The following is a 21,710-nucleotide window of genomic DNA, read 5'->3' on the forward strand; positions in this document are numbered from 1 at the left end:
GTGAGTCACTTAATAATTTCTTGTGTTGATCATTAAGGTTGATCATTAAAATTCAAACGAAGGTTTGAACTTTTCTGAGAGTGTTTTAAACAAGAGAGAAATGTGACAAAATGTTATTTCCTGTCTGAGAAAAGTGTACAAAGTGTATGTTGAGGGGTTTTACAGCCTTAAAACATATATAATAATTGTAAAAAAAAAAAATGAAGTTGGCTACTTTGCCGATTTCACTTTTTCACTTTCCCTGCGATAAACGAGGGAACACTGTACTAACTAATCCATGAAAAAAAAAATGTACTAGTTAAAGCAGAGACAAGACATCCACAAATATGCGATGGAGCGAATGCTAAATCACGACCCGGCGGGGATCTGTTCTACACAGACTTTGCTTGATGTCCATACTTCGACATGCGTTAAAGATACAGTGTAAGGGGGGCATGCAACATTAAATGCAAGCCAAGGTATTAAAACATTCAGAAAAAAGCTGTTTTCCTTCCTGTGAGGTGACTTGGGAAATGACTCATTACAACTTATCTATGCTCGATACTTGGCAGCAGACTCCCTTTAAGTTTGGAGATGTGCCACTACTGTCTGCTGAAATATGACATAATATGACACAGGTGTGCTTGGACCAATATTTGCACAGGTTAAACGACAAATATCAGCGGTGCAAGTTCTATTTCAATATTTGGTCTGTATGTTTGTGATGTAATATGTGTAATAATGTTGAAAGTCAAACAGTGCACACGTCATTGTGTTATTGTGTATGTGTGTGTCTCTTCTGTCCACTGCTCATCACAGGAATGGGAAACCAGTGAGTACAGCACTCTTTACGTGTCCACCTGCAACGGGGCTGTGTGTTGCATGTTTGTGTCATGTTGGACTTTGGAGTATTGTGCATCTTCTGACCTTAAGCCTTCCCTGATTGCGAGCAGCTTGACTTCACCCACCGACCCACCAAAGGTCATGTCACCAGAGGACACGAGTGGTTCTCTTATAATACCCGCATGTGACTTTCCTCTTCTTTCCCCACATTTTTGAAAAAAGTCTTTCTCCCAGTATTTTAGAAATTGTTTTAACTTTTCACCACTTTCAGTTCCATCAGTTTTCTTGTTGCCAGATTTTTACAGATCTTCGAATATACTGTATTTAACCAATTTATTTAGTTGTCCACGTTCATTTAAAAGTAGAACCCAAGTAATGTTTTAAGGTGGCGGTTGAACTGCTAAAATGGATAGTCCTCATTTGGATTTTATTTCCTCTTTCTCTCCGTATTTCCTCTCGCAACTTTCAGTAGAGTCTAAAAATGCTTTCAAAAAGTGACTTGAAATGAATTGAAAAAGAGAAGTGAAGTGAAAAAGGAGTTACGAAATCATTCCTGAGAATGACCTCATACTTTTCCTGCAAGATGTCTAACCCATGACATTTTTTAAGTGGATGTTTTAAAATAGGCACTGCACACCTTACTATGAGGTAATGAATGTGACTTTTCTCATGAAAAGTTTTGGTTGCACTATGTGGCTTTAGAGACTGAAGAACAGCTTCGTTCCCAAGGCTGGAAGAAAAGCACATAGTGTTTTTTTTGGGGGGGGGTTGCATGTTTGTCACACATAAATGTTTCAGATCATCAAAAAATATATATATTAGTCAATGATGACATAACTGAACACAAAATGCAGATTTTAAATGAAACTTTGAAACTAAGGGAGAAAAAAATCCATTCCTACATGGCCCTGTGTGAAAAAATGATTGCCCACTAAACCGAATAACTGGTTGGGCCACCCTTAGCAGCAACAACTGCAATCAAGCATTTGCGATAACTTGCAATGAGTCTCTTACAGCGCTGTGGAGGAATTTTGGCCAACTCATCTGAGCAGAATTGTTCTAATTCAGCCACATTGGAGGGTTTTCCAGCATGAACCACCTTTTTAAGGTCACAGCATCTCAATAGGATTCAGGTCAGGACGTTGACAAGGCCACTCCAAAGTCCTCATTTTGTTTTTCTTCAGCGATTGAACTTGCTGGTGTGTTTTGGGTCATTGTCCTGCTGCCGAACCCATGTTGGTTTCAGCTTGAGGTCACAAACAGATGGCCGGACATTCTCCTTCAGGATTTTTTGGTAGACAGCAGAATTCATGGTTCCATTTGTCACAGCAAGTCTTTCAGGTCCTGAAGGAGCAAAACAGCCCCAGACCATCACACTACCACCACCATAATTTACTGTTGGTATGATGTTCTTTTACTTTTACGCCAGATGTAACGGACACACCAAAATGTTCAACTTTTTTCTCGTCAGACCACAGAGTATTTTCCCAAAGGTCTTGGTGATCATCAAAATGTTTTCCGGCAAAATTGAGACGAGCCTTAATATTCTTTTTGTTCAGCAGTGGTTTAGTCTTGGAGCTCTGCCATTCTGTTTTTGCCCAGTGTCTTTCTTATGGTGGAGTCATGAACACTGACCTTAACTGAGGCAAGTGAGGCCTGCAATTCTTTGGATGTTGTTGTTTTTTTTCTCCCTTAACAATACAAAGTTTCATTTAAAAACTGCATTTTGTGATCAATTGTGATCAGTGTTGTCATTGACCAATATTTACATTTGTTTGATGATCTGAAACATTTAAGTGTGACAAACATGAGAAAGGAAAATAAATCAGGAAGGGGGAAACAGTTTTTCACACCACTGTATTTGCACCTTCCATAGCATATAGAGGTGCGTGTCATTACGTTTGAATATCGTGCAAAAGTTAATTAAGTTGAACGTTAATTAACAGCCGCAACAGTATCTTGTGTTTTTATTAGGGATTTGTATTAGGAATTACTGTGCTTGTTGTGAGATAATTCAAACCTCCAATAAAAGGCTGTTGTTCCGGCCCTTGTTTGTCTCACTCATAGGTTACTATTTTATTCACATTGGTGTTTTATGTGCTGGGTTAGGCTCCAGCATACCCCCGTGACCCTAATGAGGATAAGCGGCATAGAAGATGGATGGATGGATAATGGCAAAGGGCATTTACTCAACTGCAGAGAGCACAAAAGCATAAATAAGGAGGAGAGGGAGGTCTTTATTTGTATAAATGCACTTATATTAAACCATTTATATTTTGGTATCATTTTTTAAACAAATAAATAATGATACTTCATATGAATAATACAGTATACCGGGTGGACCAAAAGTGCAGATGGGAATTTGTGTTGTGCTGTGTGATGCGGTGTTCTGGAAAGGTTTGAGGAATGTTAAATAATAAGAACAATTCAAGCACTTATGAGATTAAACTGTTTTTATAAATGTAATTATAATTAACAAGTGTAAATGTAATAAAATAATAGTGTATACCAACTCTGTGTGTTATAAAATTATAAGAAACATACTAAACATAAAAAGAATCTTTTTTTTTTCTTTTTTTTTTTTTTTTACACTGACACATTTAGGAGCAAAATATGCGATCATTCGGTCATTATGTACTGCACATGTGTCAAACCCATGGCCCGGTGGCACACCACATCATTTTAAAAATGAAAATAATGTACGTCAAAACAAATATTTTTTTGCCTAATTGTACAAATTAAATGTTATTAAAATTAAATGCTAAAGTAAATGTTCTTTCAATTTTGACAGAATTATATTTAATAATGATATTATCTGATCATGAAACAAGCTGTTCCAACCATATTTCGAGTACCTACTTGTCACCTTGACTTATGATTTCAAAGCAAGTTATCCATCAGTAAAAAAAAAAATATAATTTTCAAATGCATGGGCAACCGTGTAATAATATCATGAGGCAATTCTACATTTATACTCGTATACAGTATATTGACTGTTACAAGCGGCCCTCTGACGACAGCCGTAACTGTGATGTGGCGCTCGAGTTTGACACCCCTGATGTGGAGTACAGTATATAATAAACTGACTGTGACTGCTTCCCCTTTAAGGAAACTTCCTTGTACTTGCTTTACAACACATGCAAATGGGAGCGGAGGAAATGGAGTTCTTTAGATGTCCTCATATTGTATCCGTTTGAACATGCCAAATTAGCCAGCATTGTTCAGTAAAACTTTTGGACATTGTGTACACACATGGTAGCTCCTGTCAGGACTAATGTGTGAACACAGCAACAAAATACTCTGAGTGAATGTATATTGTCATGTTTAACAGTAAAGTCATGATGACCATGACTGATTGCTGTATTGTTGCAAACCAAACACATGTGTGGCGCTTATATAGAAGTTAGCATCATGCATCCAGCCGCCAAAGTGACCCAATGATTTGTATCCCAGCTGCATATGAAGCTGCTGGTGAAAGCAACAAAAGGTCCAACCGTGTATGCGTGTGTGTGTGTGTGTGTGTGAATGTGTGTGACGCATGTGAAGTAGAACCGATAAACCTCTGCTAGAACATGTTCTATTAACTCTGAGATAACGCAAGTTAGCCGAGTCTTCATCACCACTCATATGTACACAATTCAGCATGTACAGAAACAGACTCATTTGGAGACGATGACCATGTTGAATGTTACATCATCTTGTATGGACAGGCTCAAAGTAGTTGCCAGGCAAGCAACAAGAACAGAGGAGTAAGGCACGCCATGAACAGGGTTATTTTAGTAGCCTGGTCTTGAGCTATAGACACTTTGTGGGTTTAGATGATGATGTCTGTGGCAACTAGGTTCTCTATGATGAGGAGGTGATGAGTCCTCATCTGAGACATCTAAGTCCTTTAACAGTCAGAAAATTAACTGTACATGCCCTTGTACAATACCCTTGAAAATATATCAAAAAGTTGAAAAAAGTGAACTAAAGTGTACTTCTTAACCCAGCATGTGCCTTGTCAAATGCCATTCCGAGTCACCATAAACCATCTTGAAAAAGATAAGAAATTCTCTAAGCTCAAGTGAGTGATGAAATATGAATTCCAAAGAAACAAACTCAACAGACCTGATTACACATTTGTCATTTAACTGGCATTACTAAAACAGAGTCATATGCTTGACAATCAGTTCCTGTCAACTTCCAAGTTGTCTGAGTTAAGAATATTTTCAGTTTAATCCATGGTCCAACAGTCACGATCGTCAAATAAACAAAAAAAATTATGATTTAGCCATGTTGTAGCCAGGGCAGATACGAGTATACCACATAGCCACATCATGTGAATTTCCGGTTTCATAGTTGATATCAAATGTTTTCTTTTCCCTTTTGCCATCATCCGGTTGTGGGGACACCACACAAAAACTTAAGAAACCAAAGAAAAAAAACATGCCGGTGGTGTTCAGTTAAATAAAAAAAAAAATTACAGTACTAATCATTGAGCTTGAATTTTGAAATTTGTTGAGGTCTCACAAGATGCAGGAGTCTTGCACGATGTTGTGCACAACAGTTTTGTTTACATTTTAAAGGTATATTTTCCCTGAACATTTCGGTCCAGCTCTTTGTATACCATTTATCCAATATTGGACAGCGCCCTCGTCGTTAGAGGTTCCACATTGCATTGAGTCACTAATGCACTTCATTATAGAGTGTCCTCCAATTTACACTGGGCTAATGCAAACCCAGGCCAACAAGCCCAAAAATCAAACTATTGACAGAACAACAGCTTCGTGCCTCTCGAACTATGGAACATGTTTCTATCCAAAGCTAAAGTGGAAAGGTCATTTCTGGATAGGATATCTGAGATCCCGATCATGCACTGAATTTATTCCTCATGAAATATAGAAATATTGTCATTGGCTAATGTATTAAAGATCAAACATTATCAAGTTTGCCAGTTCCTTATTATGTTTGAAGACAAGACATATTTACAGTACGCTGTTCTGATCTGAACCCAAGGATGAATCAGTATTTTCCTTCAAGGTCAATGACATCATATCTTCTCTTGCATGAAATTAGCATACCTCTACTGTATATGACAAAATAAGGTTGACGTTTATGCGTTATTGTTGGTAGTCCCCTTGGTTGCCTAGCTACATTATTTGGCTAATGTTATATCACTGCATCTGCATATTTCATGAGACTGAAATGATGTCACATGAATGGAATGAGATGATCTCATCTGTCAAACATGAGTCCCAATCACAGTAAACTACGTACCTCCATGATCCCAAGCTGCTTCTCAACCTCAAAAAACTACTTGGAAGTTTTTTGGAGATATTACTGGCAAAAAACCTTTTCAAATCAATTTTGGTAATAATGATCCTTCTATTCTCCCTTTGTCGTCTTGTTCCTCTCTAGTATTGTTTCTGACCGTAACAACAAGAAGATGCCGCTGGGTGAAGACTGCCATACCTGGAAAAAGAAGACGTCGGATGTGAAGGAGCATTACGACTTCAAAGACATCCTGGGGACGTAAGTGTGGACAACGTTGTGGTTTTATTCGTTGTGTATATGATACATTTTTTGAACTTGCAGAGATCTTTACAAGGATATTCTATTCTACGTACTGTAGACTTTGAGATTGAATCTTGGATAACGTTTGGTCTTTTCTTGATGGATGAGTTAATCCTGGATTTTGGGGGAAAGAAAGGACACAAAATCCTGACGTGAATATCAGGGTTTTATCAAGTGGGCCCTGATATTAACTTTAATTACATCCTGTAAAATGATTTCCAGTGGAAGTCATTATTGATGTGCAAAATACACACACGATCGCTGCTGCACGCATACTATTGACAAAGTGCAGAAACTTTGGAAATCCGATAACAATCGTTACATTTCATGTCCTCATCCATCACGCATGTTAATTAGCGTGGGAAGCGCCTGGAACGCTTTCTGTTTTCCTTGAAACACACACCAGCTGCAAAGCAAGAAACTAGGCTATAGTTATGGGGCCAAATTACGCCACATGAATAAAACATTAAGTTAATTAAGTATTGATATCTAAAAATCGTATCGTGTCGAATCATCACGTTATTACCGGTACTGACAATTGGTGAGTGAAAGGTTTTTGAGCTTTGAACTTTAAATTTTCACTCCCATGTCAGGTTTTTAGTCAGAAGGTGGCCAGTTTTTCTGCTGTACCATGCATGGTTTTTAATCACTCAGACAAAATATATGCTGTGGCTACAATCTGTAGCGGATTGTGCTAATTTGGTTTTGAACAAAAAACTGAAAGTATTCAAATTGGACAAACACAGCAGATACATTTTAATTTAACATCACAACTAGAAATCAAATATAAATTTGTCATAAATTGAATTATTGATTATTTACTGTGATTGTTTGCCTTCTAAGTCATTTTAGATCAGTTTGGGTTTGTTGCACATTCAGTACTCTGGTATCATTAAATAGCAGAGCTATAAATTAAGCTTATGATTCCAGCGTGTGATGACACACTGTTGACAAACCCTCCACCGAGAATTACAAGAAGAGCCCTTCGTTCTGCTCCCTGCCTGTAAATAACTGGAGATGGAACTTTAGGAAGCCTCTTAAGCAAATGCAGTTACTTTAAACTGTTATGAAACAGCCATGACAGCTCTGCAGCCTGGAGCTGAGTCGACACGTCAGGGGCAATAAAAAAAAAGATAACACGATACACTTCACATAGATAAGAGTTATGGCTGGCCTGCTGCATTGAATTACATGAGATTGCTCAGGTGAGCACCCAAATGTTATCTCATGAACATGTACTGACAAAGCTGCACACACCAGACAACAAGAATTAAGCAAAAAGAAGACACATTTATGACAAATTCATCTCTCAGTATTTGCCTGGTGAGTGGGAGACATGGGGTGATGGCAAGGCCACTTCATGTATGTTGTGACATTTACTTTAATCGGCTTTCTAATCGGTCTCATTTTAGCACTTGACACTGCATGACATCATTTTCCTCAGACATTGGAAAGTTAAAGGCTGTGTAAAAGGAGCATTTGGCCGTGGATGACTGAGGGGAGATGTGTGTGTCTGTGTGCCTTATTTGTGTCTTTTACTTTTCTCGAGGCCTTGGAACATATGATGGCACTGCATGTCATTTGGAGCCTCTGAGCTCATCATGTGTGCCTCAGAGGCATTGCTAATAATGTAGTCTCGTAAAAATGTGAGCAGGAAAGGCCTTCTGCTAGCTATGCAGCTCAATTTTCCAATGATAAAATGCAATTTGGCTCTCCCAGCAAAGTAGAATAATCCATCACCAACACTGTTTGACTCTCTGTCTGAGTCCGCGTTTCCAAATGATACTGGTTTCCATCTCACACTGAGGCGCTGGCCCAGCTTCTTCACATTCTCAAACTATCGCAGGAAATGATGTTTGAGTTTAAACTTGTTTTTTTCCCTTAATCATGTATGCTGATTGTCACATGCCAGGATGTTTATCTAAGGTGTTGGCTTGAGGTCATTTTTTACACACACTCACACCCCTGTTGGTCCAGGATTGGGTTGTGTGAGGAGCAACTGACACCAAGATGAAACCCAATCTGATTTTAATAAAAACAGATAAACACAGTCGGTGACAAAAACACTGAGCACATGTCAGGGTTCCACCGAGGATTTTTCGAAGCTGTGGTGGTGGGCTGCATGGGAAGGCGGACTGCCGCCGCTGTGTCATGCCACTGCTGCGTCTGCAATTATTTATTTTTTTAACTTATTTATTTAGCTTTTTTCAGCAACCATCAGAACATGAACTGAGAACACTGTAATACGAATACATGGGAAATTAATCATTCAGTAATAAAATAATACAATTCTTATTTTGTTAGTTGTATTATTTTGAAGTAACATTTTTTTCCCATACTTTTATTATATAAATCTGTCCTGTATAATCAGCATAAATTCAGCGTGCAGGGTTATGATAGCACAGGTGTGTCCAACTTCCATCAAAAAGAAAGCAGAGGTGAGCTATTTGTGTTTTCTGTGCCAACATTTAAATTGTGCTTTATTTACAAAGCACATCTCCACTCATGTGCTCATTTGCCATTAAATACAAGCATCATGTTTGAATAGAACACTTAAAAAAAAATACGAAAAGGTGAAACATATTCTTCGGTGAGCTGCTCAACATCAGCTGGTGAGCTATCGCTAGCGTACGAGCTACCTGTTGGAGACCCCTGCGTTAGCGTCACTATCTTAAAACTGGACACACCGCGTGTTTATGTTGAACAACTCTGGTGTTTTGAAGACAAGCCGTACGTAATAATAACAAGAGAGCGAGACTAGCGTGCAGCGGTCGTCATCCGCACATGTAAACACTGTGGAGCACATACGCAGGCAGCAGCGCACAGTAAGATGAACGGAGAGAAGATAATGCAGATCGATTGAGAGGTCTGACTTTTTCATGGAAAACTGTTTTGTGATGCAAATGATTTACTCTTTTGAACGCATATAGTTTTGAGAAGCCATGAGAGCCATGAAAGCCACATATTTTAACATGTATATAAAATGAATAGATGGATTAAAATGCATTATAATGTTTTATATTTTTAACGTCATTTGCACTGTGATTTCTGTCACATTTTACTTTAAAATGTCAGCGAAAATTAATTACAAATTAATTAATACATTTTTAAAAATAGTTTTAAGAAATGTGTGAGAGCCAGATGCAGACATCAAAAGAGCCATATATGGCTTGCAAGCCATAGGTTCCCGACCCCAGCACTAAACTGTTGATGGGGATGTCATACAACTTCATGTCAAAAATCCAAACTATCCCTTTAATTTGCTAGCGGCTGTCGGCACTTATAACTCGTTAATTTAAACAAATCCGTACCGCTCTCTTGTCCGAGTTCAGGCCAGGGATGTCACCAAGCTGTTCTAGTCTTGTGATCACAAAGTGTGGTCAGGAAAGCGCCAAAATAGTTCAAAGCTCTAAAAACTGAGCCCCCACGACCCTAATGAGGAGAAGCAGTATCGAAAATGGATTGGATTTATTATAGAGTGAAGCCACGATATTCAAGCTACGAAGTGACGAGGGACGACTGTATTCGAAATAGTGAGATCTTTGACTGTTTTTGCAGGTCGCTAGGAACTGCGATCATTTTGACGTTTTCATTTGACTAAACATTTCATATAGGCAAAGAAACCAGAAAAAACTAGACCATTTTCATGTCAATTTACCATAAATGTGAAGTAACTGAAACTGGAAATGACAAAGATTTAAATTGAGGATTAGAATGCTGGTTAATACACCACAGCCTATCATAAAAATTCCCAAATACCGTGCAAACATGCCAATCTGTGGCATCTTGCATCTTTTCTCACATCTCCTTGGAATGTCTTGCATTAAGTCCAATATTTTGTACCGTTTAGAATTTATTTATGTAGCACCAATTCACAACCAAAGTTATCTCAAAGCAAAGGGCTAGTAGAGCCATGCCCCTCATACATTTGAAGAAGAGACACTGAACCCAACATGCAACCTCTCCCATTCTGTATACGACACATATGTCATTTCATTGAGTTTGAATAAAAGATATGCCAATGCAATCATCATTTCTGCTGCAGAATAACATTAAAGTAAACACCTTCCCAGCATTCTTACAATGACACTAAAATCCCTGCTTTGATTCCAGTACTATCAATGTGCTGACAGTCTCAATCAAACAATGAATGCAACGACATTGGTGCAACAACAGAACTGCTAAAAGATGATGTGATGTGTGCCCAAATGTGTCCTTTGTAGTTATGATTCAGTGATATATGGCGGCTTGGAAAATGCTCTCTTTTAGCTTCAAGCCTTCCGTTGTCATCCGTCCAGCTCTCCACCTGCACCCGGCTTGGTTGGAGGAGCTTGTTTATGGAGCGATCCTCAGCTCACCACATCACTCAGCTGTGTGCCACCTTCATTTGCTATTGCTGGATTGTTGTCTTGGTAACAACAGGAGACACTTTCCATAATGGACTCAAACAGTCACTATGGAAACAAAGTTTTTTGATTTGCTATTAATAATCCAGTACAGGGTGCACATGTGTGCGCTGGGAGAGAGCCAGACTCGCATGTACAGAAAAACAAAAACAAATAAATGGCACACTTGTGGTTGTGTTAAACATGGCTGATCTTGCACGGAGCCTCCCTTACAAATGTTTACAAATCAACAGTGGTGCGTTCGTCATGCCAGCGTGTGAATACCAGAACACATGCACACTGGGTACAAAGAGCAGTGTAATGGAACATGCTAAGGGGGAAAAAAATTCCTTTATTATGAGACTATTCAAATTAACAATCAATTAGTCCGCTGCTTTTTAAAATGTGAGGTGGATGCCCTCTTGGAATACTTCAAGGGTTGTGCAGCATCTTAAGAAAAAAAAAGAAAAGCATATTTCTTAAAACCTTCTAAGCTAACTTCAATCATGTCAATGGGAACATTAATAGATTTTTAGTTCCTCCAGTGAGCAAGTAAACAGAGTCTGGGCTGAGCAGAAAATATGCTCCAGAGAATCGGCTTTTCTGGGAGTAGGGGAGGCCCCAGTCGTATTATGTTCCTGAGGGGACTGCTCACTGTGACACACTTTTGAAAAACCTTGTATTAGTCCATTAATTGTTACTTTAAAAACCATCATTCTTAAGAGAATGGTGGAGTCTTTCACTTAATGTTCTGAACTCCTGTTTTGATGCCAGAGTTGCATTAATCAGGATAATGATGCCCAGAGGAGTTGTGCCATAGTGGGAGTCTGCATGGACGTTCTAGCATCATTTTCTTCTTCTTTAGACACAAACTTGTTGGGGCCGAATCAACAGTGCATCTGCTGGTTGCAGCTATGTAGTGCACTCCATTTTACCTCAGTTGCATCAAGACAAAACAAATCAACAATCTACTACTTCTCCTTCTTAAGGATAAATTAACCTGTTAGTAGGGGTGTCTTAGAATAGCGACTATTGAACAATTCGATCCGGAGGAGTCTGATTCGATTATCAGTCTCGCTGTTAAATCTTATTGTAGCGACGGGTGTAAAGTATACCTGTAGTTCAGGGTGTGGGCTATAGATGGCAGTGACAGTGACGTTTTGCATGCCGGGTTCGAGCAAACTTTAGGAAATAAATCCGTAGAAGTAGAGAACTAGGAAGTATTGACTACTGTTCATGCAGTGTTTTAGCATCTGGCTGCAAGACAGGTTTAAAGGCTTACTTTTCTAAAGCCATCCTGCCTTGTGTCACTGAGCCATCATTACAGTATGAAAATGTCATGTGGTCAAGATTGCACCATTCTGACTACATGGGGGTGCTCACGGCTGCTGCTGAGCATACATTTTTACACGGAATATCTTTGATTTTGTTATAAATATGATTATATTGGTCTACTTAAATACAAAATGAACCAAATTTGTGTTAATAATGAATTGAAAATAATGTGTGTGTTTAAACACCTACACCACCACGCAATAATAAAATCACCCGCTTCAGTGGCACGATGCTGTGGTGAGCGCTAGCTTTGAACACTGGGAAGACTGTCAACATTTACGGATTCATTGTCTCTTAATGGCTACTAAAAATGTATCCAGAGTGGGAAGGTATTTGATAATGCCCATCCATCCATCCATCCATTTTCTATACTGCTTCTTCCTCATTAGGGTCGCTGGAGCCTATCCCAGCTGACTTTGGGCGACAGGCAGGGTACACCCTGGACTGGTCGGGTATTTGATAATGGTAACGGTTAAATTTATTTTCAACATGCATACAAGTTACTTTGGAATACATCATGTAGTACAATTCACAGTTCCACATGTCTAAAAAGGAGTACGAAGGAGCAAAGCTTATTTAATCCTACCGCCTCTCCGTTTCACATCAATTGTAATACATTTGTTTCATTTCCTGTATTCCAAATGTACTCTTTGTCAATTTTAAATACATCGGAAAATGATAAGACAGTATAACATTGCTAATAATAAATATTTACCGTAATAATAACTGATGAAAAGTTAATAGTTGACACAAACATAGTAGGATGATGAGTGAGTATAAACAAAGAAATGAAGAGTTACTAGTGATTAGGCATAGCATTTTACCGTACCGTACACAGTAGTTCAGGACTCTTCTTCCTTGTACTTTGTAAACATCAACTGCTGGTGCTGTTTCTTTTGCTCATTTTAGCGCATTGTTTGAGTTCTTTTACTCAATCCGTTCCATTATTTGATTCCACATACTGATATGCTAAAGGTGAAAGTGAAAGTACAGATGTTTTCCAGTGGCATTAGTGGAGTTTCTACCATGACTCTCAAGTTGCCACCTCATGGTTTTGTAATCAAAACAGATGGGGATTAATAATGCACACAGGCGACGGCACTTTCACTGCAATCAACTCAAATCCTCTTTGGCCTTCCCGCTTTACTCCTTGCTGTTATTTATGGTAATCTATTCCTCTCCACTCTAGCTCGCTTCTGTTTTTGTGCGCGCACTGTGCCCTGGGACCTTTTCCTGGATTCACACCGCGTGCGCTGTGGAGGTAGCTTCCCGGTGTGTCTAGCGTTCTTTGATTTCACCTGAAAGAAAAGCTTTCTGTGTACAGAAATTAAACAGGCCATTGATCCTGGTAAGGGTTAACGGGCGCTATAATATATACTGTCTCAAAGCAACATTTAAACGTCATATTTGAATTTGACTTAAGTACACACCAATGCAGTCATACAGGTCCTCTTGTTTTTCAACTTTGGCTTCCCCTATGTTTCCCCTGGCAGCGTTTTAAATATTGACTCAATTGTGCATGTTGTTGTGTACTTTATCATTCAAATCTGTACGGTTATAGATTCACAGTTCCCTTATGGAAAATTAATACTTATTGATTCAGCTGTCCCATATGCTATTCGGTATGTACCACAGAAAATTTGAGTGGAGGAGTTTGGATGAGATTCAAAATGCACATTTACAAACCTGCTTTTCCTGTTAGTGTGCAACATTTGAATGTTCCAGAAACTCTTCTGTAGTTTTCTAATATTTCCACTGACGTCGAGGCTTTCTCTGTGGATGATAACGTGCACAAAAGGTTGTATTTAGGGATGTAGTTGTATTAGAGTATCATAAAGACGCCAGTAAATAGTAGGAACTGGACCGAAAACGTAAGCTATCGGTGCCTCATTTCTGTGCTAAATGATTGCAGACTCAGCCACCTACAACAAATGCTTGAAAATGATATTGTGCAAGTAACACCTTGTAAGTGTTGCAGCATCCTGACGGAGTCTGACACGCTTTTTAAAAATGAATGGCCGACCTTAACACGGCAACAGCAGTTCTCAGTTCATCTTAAACACACACTTTTCTTTGGCGCTTTCTATACCAGCGATCAATCACGGTCACGTCAAGGTGCATTCACGAACACTGGAATATTGAACATCAACATCACAACACAAGCATGTCATTACGCGACCTTCATTTTGCACAGTTAATGCACGACTCTTGCGTGGAGGATTGACAAGCAAACACCATTGTAACTGTAGTTTAACGTCGCCACAATTGTGTATCAAATATCAATTTCTGCTCGAATTGTGCGGAATGCATGCACTGTAAAATGTTGCAATTGTTTTTGCATATTCCCAGTGTTCTGTATTGCTACTGGTTTTGCTGTGATAATTATGACAATTTGTCGTGGATTTTATCTCATGTATTACTTAATGAAATGTATTACTTAATGATCATTTTATTTATATTATTGAGGTATTTCCATTACTATTCTGTTCAACTCCATTACGTCCGTTACAATGTAAGTGCATTGTTTTTGGACAAAATTTTAAAAAAGGACCGATTTGGCACCGGTATTGGATAATATGTAGACGATACCTAACCCCAGTTGTGTTGATGATTTAAAAATGAGCTTTGGCTTTACGGGAACTTTCTGTAGCTCGGAATACTTTGTGAAGTGCAGCGGGATGGAGCAATAGGGGCCAAGGGGTGGGGTGAGGCTAAAAGTAGGGAAGTGTGATGTAATCACTTAAAATCATTAGCCTTAATAGATCGCCCATCCCGACTGTCTGTGGTACTTTGCTGGAATGGTGACCCAGTGGCCTTGGACCCTGCTGTTGGTGTGATCAGCAATCAGCCTCAATTGATTTGGAAAGAGTGTGTGTGTGTGTGGGGTGGGGGGGTTCGTGTGCGTGTGTGTGTGTGTGTGTGAGCAAAAGAGAGAGAGACAAAGTTGGAAACAAATTCTCAACATCAATCACTGTAATTATAACTTTGCACGCATGCATTCCTTCCTACATTTGTTTACAGTGGTACCTCCAAAAATTCAAACGCCCCTAAGGTTTGTCACGAAATTTCACATAAACTCAATGAAGAACTGACAGAGCTGCAGTGCTAACATTACAATCACATTTTAACAGGCTATCATGCTAGGGTAACCTATCTGCTGAAGAAAAACAGAGGGGTCAAACTTACAGATTTCACATCTGCGGCTGACTGACAGATGGTTGGCAGAGCTCCAGGCTTTGTTTTAAAATGTGTAGCGAAGCCTGATGATTTTTATTTTGAATTTTTGCCAAGTCAGCCGTCAGCCGCCGTGAAGTGGTGGACATATACACGGGACGGGCTCATCTAACTAGGGGCAGGTCTGAGGCGGTATCATGTCCATGGGGAAGGACCGTTTTCCTTCATGATGTCATACAAACAAGTGAAGGAGATGATAGTTTTATCTCATGTTTGGTGTTCACTAACAGTCTCTCGGGACACATTACTGTTATCTTAAAAGTCTATTTTGCATAACAGGCTCTTAAACAATGGCTCTTTAAGAATGTTAAGATTTATCTTTAAACATTGCCTCCACAGTTAATAAGGCAACAGTTTGACCTTGGAACAGATTATTTTTAATTCTATTATTTAGCTGTGTAAAAAAATTGTTTCCAAGTCTGAAGGCATCAAACGTAGACCAGCATTCGACCTTGGGAGGTTTATGATCATATTTAAAATGTCATGTTTTGAAAGTAGAAAGTGAAGACGAGGCTGGCCACAGTCTTGTTTTGAAAAGACAGTTCCTTTGCATTGACGCAACCCCTCAGCTATTACACTGACTTCCACAACAATTTAGCACTCTGTCTGAGAGCTCTTAACTTCTGAGTGCAAAGGTTCGATATCGCCATCTGTTTTTGTGAATGTGTGTGCGTGTGTGCAGACGTGCGAAAGAGATACCAGAGATGATACAAGTCAATAAAGAATGCAACATACAAGTTGGCATTTCAGTTAAAGTATTGCTGTCATGTCATTCCTATGCGGATATCCCAAGCATTTTCTACCACGGGGGTGGCCATTACGTCGATCTGTGAGCTACCGGTAGATCGCCAAGGTAGTTGCGTAAGATTGCGTAAACATCACTTTGTAGATGTCGTATGATATCAGCCAGCTGACATTAAGCTCCCCTCCTGATTCGTGCTTGCTCCCCCGCGGTGTTTCAAGCTACACACGGAGATGCGACTTTCATCTTTTATTATTCTGATTATGGATACACTAACTCAGCGGTAAGAAGCTTATATCTATAACAAACATATGTTCACTTGTAGCAGCCAGTTATGTACTGCAGAAAAAAAGTGTAATGTTTGATGGCTTTGCTTCACGTCATGAACTCTACTACAGAAATCAGTGTTTTCTACACGTCCGCTTCTTATGTAGCACCTATTATTTCATGAGGAAATGGAAAATGTGCTCATTGCTGAAACCTTTTTAATATGTTGCCTTGACTTGGGCTGCATTGTCTTGTGCATAATCATTTCCAATTATTGTATGTCGGTAATGTTTGATAGCGAATGCTAACTGGATGTAATACATGAACGGTGTCTCCAAATATATGTTACGCAGTTTTGACCGAATATTACCAGTACAGATTATGTGTTATTATGTGTAATTATCTTTATTGCCATATTGAAAAAAATCATGATATCAGCTACTTTGATTACCTGTAAGTAGGAGGTAGATCTTTGGGTCATTTTAAAAGTAGCTCGCAGGCTGACAAAGTCTGAGCACCTCTGTTCTACCAAATCATGCATATTTATTTTAGGCACCAACTCGGTGGTAGCCGCTGTAATTTTGTCATGCACAAAGTATGACGACAATAAATGGATTCTGATTCTCTGACCAAAGCAAAGTATTACATTTTTATTTTATATTATTTTACATTTTCAAACAAAATAGTTCCCCATGCAAAGATTTGTGGATTTATGCCAGATTTTATGTCACTAGTTAGTAAACATTTACTCAATTAAGCTTCTTATTGAACAATAAAGTAGCAATCCTGACTGTTTTAATGTCTAAGGAACAACGGCTTAAAACTGATCCACATGAAAAGTGCCTTTCGATCATTTGGTTGTGATTCAGAACCAAATTGGCTCAAACTTATATTTAATTTAGCACATTTTATGATATTGGTGTGTTTCTGGATGATTTAGTAACCTAATACTGCCTATAAAATATCATGTATATGTCATATTTGTCTAACAATTAATCATTAAACCATATTTGATTATGATTTAATGATTCATTGTTTTAAATCAGTACCCATTTGTGTTCTATCAGCCATGAAGGCAGTTAATTCCCAACTGTTAATGAGGCGTATTTGCCAGGTTGCAGTGATGTTCCTGCTTTTCAGAGAGTCTGTGACGATCCCTTTGCTGTCAGCAGGATTTCATGGCTACATGCAACGCTAAAGTTTAATTGAGGTGTAAATAGATGCAGGTGCAGAGGGAGATGAGAAAATGGGTTTTGTGGTGGGGGTGTGGGGTGGGGGGGGGGTGAGTGTGTGTTGACTGGGTTGTCTATTTTTGTTGCTTGTTTATTTAACGGGTCAGAATCAAATGAATCCACAATGATCATTACCAAGCTAATTATGACAAAAAAGGAGCGGATGAGTCTCCCAGCATGAGAGCTGTCCCCCTTCATCTATTTTTCATTTCACTCCCTTGCTCTCATTCTCTCTATCCAATGTTAAATAGTATATCACTTTTTCATATGTCCCGATTCCATTATTAGCGCAGCAATGTCCCAGATAGTCACCTGACCTATCTTCAAAACTAGAATATCTCTTTTCTGTTTATTTTGCATCATGTGTTCGTCTTTTTCTCTGGTTTTATTGTGTCTAAGCTGCAGGATCAGTACAGCTAAGACCCTTCTCCGCTAAAGAGTATGAGACGTAAACAGTGTCATGGTATTCAAAGCACAGGACAACATGTTACCCCATGTCTCAGCCAGAGCAATGGATGAAGGCTTATGGCAACAGACCTCATCTCTTCTGTCTGTGTTCAAACTACAGCATTGATTAGTCCAAAAAAAACCCACCCTTAAAAGTGTTTCCCATCCGGCCTCAAACTGGAAAATCCATCGCTGCTTATGGCCCCCTTAGTCCCTCAGCCATGCCCTGACCTAATTCGCACAGAAGTCTGTATCTCAGCACAGAACAGCTCAGCATGGCCGTGCTTGCAATTCCTGGAAAACACACACACAAACACACGGCCCATTTATGCACCTCCATCTGCTCTCGGCAAAATAGACCTGAAACATTTTTGAGTACACTTAAATGGTTGACATCTTCCCACAGTCTTTCCCATCATTATTATTTATATCCCTTCTTTCCTGCATTAAAACCCTCTGCCTATTAGCTAACAGACTTTAAATGAGTCTCCGTGTTCTTTTATCTCAGGTATGAGACTGTGCAGCTTAATTACACTGCACTGCACTGTATCGTAATGTTCTGTCTCTCCGTAGCAGCTCTGCGAATGGGCTTCAGGAATGCTATATCAATACTTCTGTTGCATAACTATCAGAACCATTTTTCCCATAACAAATTAGAAATGCAGCAATGTGTTCCGGGGCCATACTGTCACCATCATAAAAACATTATGGCAGTATGGCTGCCATAGAGTGGCTACCGTATTTCCTCATACAGTGCCATGAGGCGTTTTCACAAATAATGATGCTTGATATACAGTACTGTATAATAATATATATTACAATGTATGTCAAGGAAAATGTGTTCAAAACAAAATAAAATGATTATTATGGACAGGGTTTGATTTATGTGAGATCCAATTGGTGCGAGGACCATAGCAAGCCTCTCTGTAGAGACCATCATCTTCTCTAGGGACAATACTGTAAACATTAAACTTACTGTAAACTACTCTATACTGTATAGAATAGTCAGTGTGTAAGTTGTATAGATTTACTATCTACTGAAAATGACTCAACACACAGCCATTATTGTTTAAATAGCTGGAAACACAGGCATGCAGCAAGATAATTATGTTGTGTCTACCGTGAAGCGTGGCAGTGGTAGCGTCATGGTCTATGGGTGCTTGAGTGCTGCCATTACTATGGAGCTGCGGTTTATTGAGGGAAACATGAATTCCAACATGTACTGGGACTTTGTGAAGCAGAGCATGATGCCGTCTTTTGGGAAAGTGGTTTTCCAACATGATAATGAGCTCAAACACACCTCCAAGATAATATGTGCCTTGCTGAGGAAGCTGGTCCTCCAGACCTGAACCCAATTGATCACCTGTGGGGCATCTTGGTAGAAGGGGAAGGTGTGAAAAGTGTCCACCAGCGCTGGAAGTGCGAGAGGATTCCACTAACAATCTGTGCAGCTCTGGTGAATTCCATGCCCAAGAGAATTGTCCATTGAGAAGATAATAAATAAGATAATAAAAGAGTTGCTGAAATGAGGGGGGTGTATTCACTTTTTTTTAGATACTGTATATGTATATTTTGAGGTCTTATTTGTGTGTGCATGAGTGCAAATATGTGAACAGGTGTGCACCCCTAAAATAGCGGGGACTCCTATTGTGCTCAGGTACGCCAGCTCTGATTATTGACAAAATTCAGATGAACGGCAAGAACTTTCAGAGATGTTCTGAAGTCAAGCATGCCGACACTCATGATGACTATGTTTTTGTGTAACGTTTGAGGCATATTTTTCTAGATTTTTCCTCTTAGATAAGTTACCATACTTCCATTTGAAATAATGTAGGCTACTCAGATCGCCTACTTCAATGGTTTCTAATATTTTTCACCACAGTGAGCAGATTAGGTTTTTTACAGCTATAAGGACAACAACAAAAAATAAAAATAAATATACGGTAGTGGAACCTCAGTTTTGAAAGGCTTCATGTTGTATATAATTCAGTTTTCAACAATATTTTTGCCTCGGTTCTCAAACAATGTCTTGATTATCGTACAATACTGCGTGTAAGAAACTCGTATGTTACCTTTTGGCACGTTGAATCTTGTATCAATAAAGATGTGGACAGACTACGCCCAGCATTGCTTGTTTATTCATCCATCTTGGGTCACACACCCAAAAACCTTAAACCTTAGTTTACACAATACTACGGCATCCTGTAAGGCACAATCATTTGGCAAACTCAAATGAGCTTGTTACACAAACTTCTCTGTATGTCCACTTATCATTCTACGGACTTGAGTACCCAAAGAAAGAATCCCACGCATCGGCGACTCAGTCTTGTCACGTTATTGATACACTGCGTGAGTCCAACTGTGTTAGCAACGTGTCTTTGTTACAAAACACGCCTGTTAGCACGCAGTCAACTGAAAACCAGAACCAGAAGTCATTGTCCCGCATCTCCATCGCCCATCAATGACATCATCACCGGTTGACTCTGTAGTTCTTTGCTCGCTAACACAGTTACACCTCAAGGCTCTGCTGTTTTTTATTGAGTACGGCTCATTGTGGAGCCCCACAAAGTTGCAAGTGCCAGCACTGTGGTAAAGACGCTGAGAAACACTATTCAAGAAATAACGCATGACAAAGTAAAAAAAAGTGTCCATGTGGCTGTCTCTTCCCCTCCTCCCTCACCATTGCCTCATTGCCGTTTTTGTCAATAAGAGTTTTCAATAAAAGCAAAAGTGATGCTAAATTTATCCCTGTCATTCGTCAGTGATATCCATTTGGCATGGTTTTCCGCATGTACAACTAAAATTGTTCTATATTAAGTGTTTTGTATTAACATACGGTGCCTGGAGCAGACGAATTGGATTTACTGTACATTGTTTCCTGTGGCATAAATTATTTCAGTTTTTATGCGATTCGGTTTTAGACGGACCCTTTGGAACAGATTCATCAAGAAAACCAAGGTTCTACTGCAGCTATTTGATATCATGTATGTTTTGTCCTCCAGTCTCCAGTGCCTCTTTTGCAATGTAAAGAATGAGGTGAGACAAGCCTGATGTGTGTAGCCCTTGTTTTTATGACCGTCAGACCGGATTTACACTTGTTTATGTTTACATGTGCTCAGCGCTAGACTTTGAATTACATTTTTCACACCAGATGTCCGAATGTAAATTCTTAGCTGAGTATTCTCACTTTCACGTTTACAGATGGCGTGAAATGTAAGTGACAGTAGAGGAGGCAGCGTGGGAAGAATGTCTGTCACTCTAGCCCTCTGATTGGAACCAAGTCAATGCTCATATTCCCAGCAGATACTGAAACCTGAAGATGGAAGAAAGAGGTGGCAGCATGTAGTGTCCGCAATTTGCAATACAATCTGTTTTTGGCCTCAGGGGGGCAGTGCTGGCAGGTTTAAACATGATATTTAACATGGCTTTTTTGGGGGAGGGGGAAAAACCCACATGTTGCCAATGTACAATTGTTTTGAGACAAAGCTGCATTATTCAATTTTGTGTTTCATTTTTGTGTCCCAAGAGTGTCTTAACACGATGATGACAAGATCATGAAGTGTTGACTGAGTGAGATCTCACTGCAGTAGAGTGATTTGAGTTTGCTTGTTTAGATTTTAATTTGAACAGCCCACAGAGCAAAGATGGTCTTTTTGTTTCACGGCCAGTATCCCAGTTGGAATTCTCTCT

The 21,710-nt window shown here is 39.3% G+C and overlaps 1 protein-coding gene across 2 annotated transcripts in view; it reads left to right on the forward strand.

Annotated features, from left to right (window-relative positions):
• The window catches only part of camk1b (calcium/calmodulin-dependent protein kinase Ib), a 44,224-nt gene that overhangs the window by 5,824 nt on the left and 16,690 nt on the right, over positions 1–21,710 (forward strand). Inside the window, exons 2-3 of one of the 2 annotated variants that reach the window (XM_054784393.1) lie at positions 799–811; positions 6,223–6,336. In XM_054784393.1, the coding sequence (XP_054640368.1) occupies positions 801–811; positions 6,223–6,336 (125 nt within the window). In that variant the 5' untranslated portion in view covers positions 799–800. The remainder of the gene's footprint in view (positions 1–798; positions 812–6,222; positions 6,337–21,710) is intronic. The other variant, XM_054784394.1, reaches the window with a different exon arrangement.

Source organism: Dunckerocampus dactyliophorus, chromosome 8 (assembly GCF_027744805.1).
Source record: "Dunckerocampus dactyliophorus isolate RoL2022-P2 chromosome 8, RoL_Ddac_1.1, whole genome shotgun sequence".
Taxonomy (NCBI): Eukaryota; Metazoa; Chordata; class Actinopteri; order Syngnathiformes; family Syngnathidae; genus Dunckerocampus; species Dunckerocampus dactyliophorus.